The 8,698-nt window shown below is 26.2% G+C and overlaps 1 protein-coding gene across 1 annotated transcript in view; it reads right to left on the bottom strand.

Moving 5' to 3' along the window:
• Positions 1-572: 572 nt before the first annotated feature.
• LOC142330333 (facilitated trehalose transporter Tret1-like) overlaps positions 573-8,698 on the bottom strand; it is a 107,877-nt gene continuing 99,751 nt past the window's right edge. The window contains exon 4 of the mRNA XM_075375559.1: positions 573-6,346. Within this exon, the coding sequence (XP_075231674.1) occupies positions 5,939-6,346 (408 nt within the window). The 3' untranslated portion in view covers positions 573-5,938. The remainder of the gene's footprint in view (positions 6,347-8,698) is intronic.

Here is an 8,698-nt window from a genome sequence, read left to right as displayed (position 1 = left end):
TGATCTTTTGATAATTATGTTTCTATGCTTTAGACCAAAACAGAAAAAAAATATATTTTAATGAATCTATTTTGAGTGAAAATGTACTATTTGTAAGCAGGTTCTTCAAACTGAAAAACACTATTCTTGCCATTCCTAAGCAAGCTTTATTTTTATCTGCTTTTTCTTGATCATCAGTTCACTTCTCAAGATATTTCAAATTTCTGGACATTCTCAATGTTTTGATAAACTAATAGTTTATACAGAGTTCTCATTCCTCAAGCCATATTATTGTATCCTTTGAAACACCTAAGTCAAAACATAAGATGAACAGTACTGGTACAGAATGCAACTGCAAAAACCCTAACATTGTACAAACTTATTTCAGTCACTTATTCATTTATTTTAGGTTCACCAGTTGATCTCTAATCACTAACAATTTTAATGCATAAACAAAGGAAATGTAAAATAAATAAGAAGTAGGAATTTATTGTAATATTTTTCTTTATTATACATAATATATAATATAAATTTCCGTATACAGTGAATATATGTAACAAAAAAAAAGAACAAGAAAAAAGCCATCTTAGATATTTCATTAAAATAATACTTTTATTATAACATTATATAAGTCTTTAAAAATCTTATATACAAATAAAAAACACACATATTATAACCTATTGCAAAAAAAAGTAACTTAGTATATTAAGTTTCAGAATATACGTATAAAAATAATGTAATCATTTTCAAATTTATTGTAAGAAATACTGTAAAGTACAATAAGCCTACATTTACATTATTTATTGTATAGATATAAAAATAGATTCATATGTATAGATATAATTTTTTATTCCCAGTGTAATTAATGTAAAAATGTATTTTTAAATGTTATTAAAACATAACTTAAATATGAAAATGTTTTCTAAAAAAAACAAAATAAAAAACAAACATGGTAGCCAATCAAACTTTTTTTAACAGTACAGCCACAACAAGAACACACTTTGAACTTAATAGCGACACTTATAATAAATAATAAAAACAAATTATTATTAAATAAACTACAAAAATCACCCAATAAAATCACTGCAAATTTAATTACATAATAAAATTAATATTATCTACAAAAGTTTAATTATTAATAAATAAAACATTCCTTTTATAATAAAATTACTTAATACAATATTTTAATAATAAATTTTTTAAAGCAGCAAACAAACTTTAAAAAATAATTGTTCTTTAAAGAGTTAAAAGAAAATTAAAATTAAACTTTTTAAATATATATTTTTTTTTAATTTGATGTTTTAAATTGTAAATTACGTGTTAAATAATAATAATAATTAGGTTTTCTAAAATAAAAATAAAAAATTCATTTTTTTATAATATTTAATATTTACTAGTGGCCTTTATAAAATATTATCTATAGATAAACTTTGGCATTGATTTTGTTAAAATACATTATATAATTAATATAATTAAAGTAAGTAAAAATGCCAACAATTACACTTTTTAATCGTTTAATTTTATATAATCAGTACATTACAAATAACCAGAGTTAAATTAAGTACTATTACTTTATTGATTTGATCATTTTTTTATGTTAATTATGAATTTGTTAAAATTATGTTTGATATTTTACATTAATTTTCAGTCTATTAATTAAAGGCACCCTAAGAAATGGTTTTAATTGTAAAAAATTCTAAAATTTTTTTTTTAAGGCAAAACCAAGTAAGCTACTATCACCCAAAATTCATGATCATCAAAATGTCGCACTAAAAGCTATATAAAAATTTGATTCCCTTATATTACTTACAAAATTATAAAAAATTATCTACAATGCATTTGTTAGATTTTTTTCAATAAGGAAATAAAGCATAATTACATTAAAAACTTATTTTTAATCTACATTATTTATAACTTTATAAACAACAATAATGAAATTGTTTTGCAATTCTTGTGAATCTAATAACAAAAAATTTATGTAGTAGATTCATGAATAGAATATTAAGGATGAATAAAACCCCTGCAGTAGTTAATCACTTCTTAAGTAACACTTTAAGCTTGTATCAATTTCATAAACTAAAATGGCTATAAATAGACACTATCACTCACTAAATTTACATAAAATATTACTCAACAAATTTATTAAAAAATTGTAATTGTTACGGTTTAAATAAAAAATCAGCAATGTATTTGACATAGGTGAATTGAAAAATCAGGCTTATTGCAATGCGCCCAACAAACTGAAAAATTACTGGGTAATTGAAAATTATAAATATCTTTTTTTTTCCTGTTTAGCCTCCAGGAATTATAATGATGATATGTTTGACTGAAGTATAGTCTTGCACAGTCTCAGGTCAACCATTTCTGAGATGTGTAGTAAATATTATATATATATATATATATATATATATATATATATATATTTTTTTTATGAACCTTTTTTAATCACTTAAGGCAACCGGTAACTGCCTATATGAAGTTGCCTTGGTTGGCCCTAAGTGACGTGGCTGTAGACTAGCCCACCCGATGCATTCAGCCTTCAACTGGTCGAAGGCTGGTTGGGGTCCCTCTTGGATCATTGAGACAGCATGATCCCCCACTTCTGGTTGCCATGATGTCTCTCCTCAAGAGGGCTACCCTTCCTGTTCCTACCTCCTAATCAAAAATAAATATAATCTAACCAAACATAACCTAACCTTGCTTGACTTGCCAGTCAAGGTTAGCAAGCGTAAATTAAGTTTGGTTAGATTGTATTTATAATTATAAACAATAATGTAAATATATTATATTTAATTTAGCTGGATGCAATGCAATAAGCCTGATTTTTTAATTTGCTTGATATATGTATGATGACAAAGAAAATAATCTCTGAAGATTATACTTGACAGATTTTTCCTAGGTAAGATGAAACATAACCTAAACTATTCCAATATCAGATAATATTCTACACATTATTTTAGATTATGAAATATAATTATTTCATCAAAACTGTACCCAAGTGTACATTTAAGGTAAAAATATTTTTATTTTTTTTAATTTAGTATAAAAAATTTATATTTCAATGTTTATCGATAAAACTTTTTTTTATATAAAATTCAGCTTAACATTTTCATCAATACGCATAAAAGATATTTTAGAAAATTATTTTAAATATGAAGTTTGTATTATACAAAGTATTTTGTTACAATTTTACAAAAATAAATAAATTCGGCTTGAAACTCAATATTAAATTAATTTGTTAAAAGTACTATATATATATATAGTACTTTTATATATATATATATATATATATATATATATATACACACAAAAATTTTGAAATTTAATTAATAGATAAATAATTAGATCAATTCTCTTTAAAAATAATAATTTTTTTTTTTAATACAATTCCATTAGTTCTTCAGTAATTTTTTTTTTTAATTTTTGTATTCTTTTTTTATTGTTGCTTGAAATCAAAATAGGAAAAATAATTAGACATAGAATTATTTAATATCCTTAAATTAAATTGACTAATAAGAAATAAAAATATTTATAATAAATAACAACTAAACATAAAATAGAGATCAAATAAATAAAACTTAAAAACAAAATTCACATGATGAAAATAATTTTAATATATCATTATATAACAATAATTTATCTTTTGTAAAAAGTTTTTTAAAGCATTAAAATTGTACTGCTATGAAATAAATGTAAATGAATAAAAATATTGTAAATTACATTATTTAATATATATATAAATAGATACAATAATGGTTTAAATGTAAGCACAGTACACACAATGATAAGCAATAAACCCTGGGGTAAAAAAAAACCCCTTTAAAATCCATGGCTGGATGAAATTTCAAACAAGGTAACTTTTTTGTTTTAGGCTGTTAATTTTTTAAATAGCAGCTCTTAATTTTATTTTTTTTGTTACAGACAAAAAATAATGTAGTAATTAATAATCTGTTAATTTTTAATTGTATATATTTTAATATTATATCAACTGGAAGGTTATTTATGGATTTAAAAAAATATAACCAGGTTTCCTACTTAATATATCAATAACCCCCCGCCAAAAAAAAAACAAAAGCTTTTAATTGAATATTTGTAGCCTATTTAAAAAAAAGAAAGAGAGAATAATCAACACCTTTCTCCCACTACATAAAATCACACACACATATATATAAATTATGTTAGCTTTTTAAAGTCTAGAAAAATTAATGAAAGCACGTTATTGTCTCTAATATTAGACTTTTTTTTAAATCCTTCTAGGAAAAATAATAAGAATAAATACACAAAACATATCAACATAATTTGTCTTAATCTGTCAACAGACAGATTTCATACTGGCTCAAGCAGCTGCCCAAAAGTTGAGATTTACATGAAGCGCTTTAAATAACAGTAGTTAATTTAAATCACACTTTCATGTATGCTTGTATATTTCTTTCATTAAGTCTTAAATAAAGAACACTGTATAAAATTTCTTCATATATTTACTTCAATATATTATATCAAAACAATTACAAATAGTAGTTTCACAGATTACATGTGCTTTCATTTATGAGTCACAGAGGGTGTAGTTTTATTTCAAATTTACAAATTAATAATTGTAAGATTCTATTTTCATTAAGTTTTCTAAGTGTAAATGTTTGTACCTCACTAGTGCAGCTCTAAAATCAGAAAAAATTGATTTTAGGAATTTAAAATAGAGATTTTTAAAAACTTAGCACGATTCATTTTGTAATAAAGTTAAAGCGAAATCAATATTTTAATTATTTTATTTTGTTTAAAAATTAATAATTTAGTAAAATTATCATATTTTTTCTTTCATATTTAATCTATGGCAAATTTTTTTTTTAAAACATGTACAGTAAAATATGCTAAAATGGCTTTATAATTTTGTTGATAAATTTAAGCCACACAGTATTAAAAATTGATGATCTTTAAACAGTTCAATTTCTAAAAATAATTTTTTTAAAACAGAACAGATTTAAAAGTAGAAAAGATGTATTAAGTACATCAGTAAACATAAAAAGTAATACAAGAACGGGTTAAGAAAAATATAAATGCATAACATAATTATTAACTTTGCTTGTCGCATCATGTTTTCAGAAAAAAAAATTGAGAGAAAGAACCCAAAATTTCATTCTTTTTTATTTACATCCTAGAGAAAAGAAGTTTACAGATATAAAATTTTGCATGTTAAAACGTAATAATCACAACTTTTTTATATGACCGATCCCTATATTACTACTTTTGTTAGACATAATTACTTTTACTGAGAAAATAGAACTCCTGGTTATTAGTAAATTAAATAATACGTTTTTTCAATAATTAAATAAAGTTTATTATAAAAATTTTTTAAAATATCTAAATAGCAGTGGTAAAAAACTAATTTAATAACAAGAAATAAACTTAATTCCTTTTAACTAGAATCAATGAATATATAATTTATTTGTTTACTTTTTTTAAATATAATAAATTAGTGAGAAATTTCAATCCATCCATTTGTTCTAATCTAATTAAGCACTATAGTAGTAAAAGGCTTAATTATTTTAATACTGATGGAGTTTAGAAATACTGGATATATCGATACATTATCAACATTTCTAAATATCCATCAAATTATTATTTTTGTTTTTTAAATCACCTGCCATCGTTCTGATAGATCAGGTTTATAAACTTAATTCATCATTACACGGTAATATCTAAAATAATCACAAAACTACACAGGCATATTAACATAACACTAATTATTTCAAAAACAATAACACAAATTAAAAATTATTGAATAAATTTATATCAGTATTTTATTATTATATATTTTATTTATTTATTTATTTTTTTAATATCATCTACCTACCTATAAATCATAAAATCTACTTTTTTAAAAGCCAATAATACTAACATTTTATGTTTATTATAAATTCTTCTATTTTCTTAATTAAAAAAAAAAAATGAGAGAATTACATTTTTAAGCAATTTGTGGTTTGTTTATAGGTAGTTTTTCTAATGGTAAATCATCTTCTTTTTGCTTAACTTCTGAAAATTGTTTTTGAATCTGTGCAAAGGATTTACCTTTAGTTTCAGGTACAGTAAAGTAAATTATTATAGCACCAATAATACAGAATACTGCAAAAATCCAATAATCCAGATAGTAGCCCCAATTTACAGCGACGATATGGTACATTTTTAAACTTATGAAACAAGTTATGGTTTCTGTAATATTTGTCACGCCAGATGCGATACCTCTTGTATTTGATGGAAACAATTCAGCTCTTAAAGTTGATACAAGTGGTCCTAATCCAATTGAGAATAATACAAAATATGATGCGATAGTTACAAACGCAATCCAATCATATGGTTTTAATTCGTTAGGTATCTGAAAAAAAAGAATAATAAAATAATAAAAGACTGCTTGTAATAGTTTTACAATATGATACATGAAATCAACAATCGTTTTCCTACTTTACAATACTTCATAACTCATCATATTATTAAACAGGATTTTCAGTTCCATTATCATAAACTTTCAACTGCAATGGACTGTAACTGATCATCAAAGTGCTGCAATGCTAGCAATTTCTTTCTGTGAATACTTAATGAAGAACATTTTTGAGGAAATTGACTATTTGAATATTTTAAAGAAAAATATGACCTTAATTAGGCGAAATCTCAAGATACTGAGGGTGACCTTGCTCTACAACCTCGTTCCCCAGACCTTTTAAGTTGAAGATTTAATGGTTATCAATGCCCCACATATAGAAGTAATTTGACCAATTTTTGTTCAAAATCTGTCCAGTGGTTCTGGAGATATAAGGCGATTTAGAGGCCAACACTGAACACATGTACATGAACATTAAATCCGGAAATTTTCCAACCGGTTTTTTGCGTTCCTTGGATGCCAAATTGTCAAGATCTGGTGATAATGCACTTTTTTTCACAAAAGAAAGTAAATAAATTAAGTTTTTATTTTACATTACTTGTCCCAGTCTTTCTTACGGAAGGCTCATGTAAACTGCCTCAGATATAAAAGGCTTCTTTTTATTTTTCTGAGGATAATGTTCACAGTAAAGTCAGTCCCAGTGTTATATAAAATAAAGGTGTGCGGCATTTAGAGGGCTGAATATCAACTGAACAGTAGTTATTACTAGAATGCAATATATGTAAAATGCATCATTCTCACCATGACAAGACAATGATTTCTGTCACACCTTTTTGTAGACAATGTCAGCAGAGTTTGAAAAATTCATCTGCCATATTCCAGGCCTCTCAAAGAAAAAAATTAATAGAAGAAATAAAAATAAATTTATTAAATTAAATAAACTTATTTTCATTTAGGAAATTTGTATATGGATCCTCCTCTATGAATCATGAGACCTTGCCGTTGGTGAGGGGGCTTGAGTACTCAGTGATACAGAGTAGCTGGACCGAAGGTGCAACCATATGGTATCTGTTGAGAGCCAGACTAAGGAATGATTCCTGAAAGAGGGCAGCAGCTCTTTCAGTAGTTGTTAGGGGCGTGAGTCAGGACGATTTAAACGGCCATATCAACATCACTCAGTCCTCTGAGTACTGCGCAGCTGAAAGCAATGGAAAACTACAGCTGCTTTTTTTTCCAAGAAAATGTGGCTCTCTCCATTTTCATATAGCAATGATGGAGGCGCCTTCCTTGGTAAAATATTCCGGAGGTAAACTAGTCCCCCGTTCGGATCTCTGGGTGGGGACTACTAAGGATGGGGTCACCAGAAAATTAAAAAATAACATTCTACTAGTCGGAGCGTGGAATGTTAGAAGTTTAAAAAAGGTTGGTAGGCTGGAAAATTTAAAAAGAGAAATGGATAGGATAAATGTGGATGTAGTAGGAATTAGTGAGGTTCGGTGGGAAGAGGAAGGCGACTTTTGGTCAGGTGATTTTAGAATAATAAACTCAGCTTCAAATAATGGGTAGGCAGGAGTAGGTTTCATAATGAACAAGAAGATAGAGAAAAAAGTAGAATATTTCAAAACGCATAGCAATAGAATCATTGTAATAAGGATAAAATCAAAACCTAAACCGACAACGATTGTTAATGTCTATATGCCTACAAGCGCCCATGATAATGATGAGGTAGAGTGTGTATACGAAGAGATTGATGAAGCAATTAAACACATAAAAGGAGATGAAAATTTAATAATAGTTGGAGATTGGAATGCAAGCATTGGAAAGGGCAAGGAAGGAAATATAGTAGGTGAATACGGGCTGGGCAAAAGGAATGAAAGAGGGGACAGACTATAGTTTTGCACAAAGTATAATTTAGTAATTGCCAACACCCAATTTAAAAATCATAATTGAAGAATATACACTTGGAAAAAGCCAGGCGATACTGCAAGGTATCAGATAGATTATATCATGGTTAAGCAAAGATTTAGGAATCAACTCATTGACTGCAAAACTTACCCTGGAGCAGACATTGATAGCGACCATAATTTGGTGATAATGAAATGTAAATTGGGATTTAAAAACTGAAGAAAAGGTGTCAGATGAATCGGTGGAATTTAGAAAAGCTTGAGGAAGAGGAGGTAAAGAAGATTTTTGAGGAGGACATCGCAAGAGGTCTGAGTAAAAAAGATAAGGTAGAAAATGTAGAAGAAGAATGGGAGAATGTTAAAAAGGAAATTATTAAATCAGCAGAAGCGAACTTAGGCAGAACAAAGAGAACTGGTAGAAAACCTTGGGTTTCAGATGATATAT

The sequence above is a fragment of the Lycorma delicatula genome, chromosome 9, assembly GCF_047948215.1.
Source record: "Lycorma delicatula isolate Av1 chromosome 9, ASM4794821v1, whole genome shotgun sequence".
NCBI classification, from domain to species: domain Eukaryota; kingdom Metazoa; phylum Arthropoda; class Insecta; order Hemiptera; family Fulgoridae; genus Lycorma; species Lycorma delicatula.
This window is presented reverse-complemented; position numbering and strand designations above follow the sequence as displayed.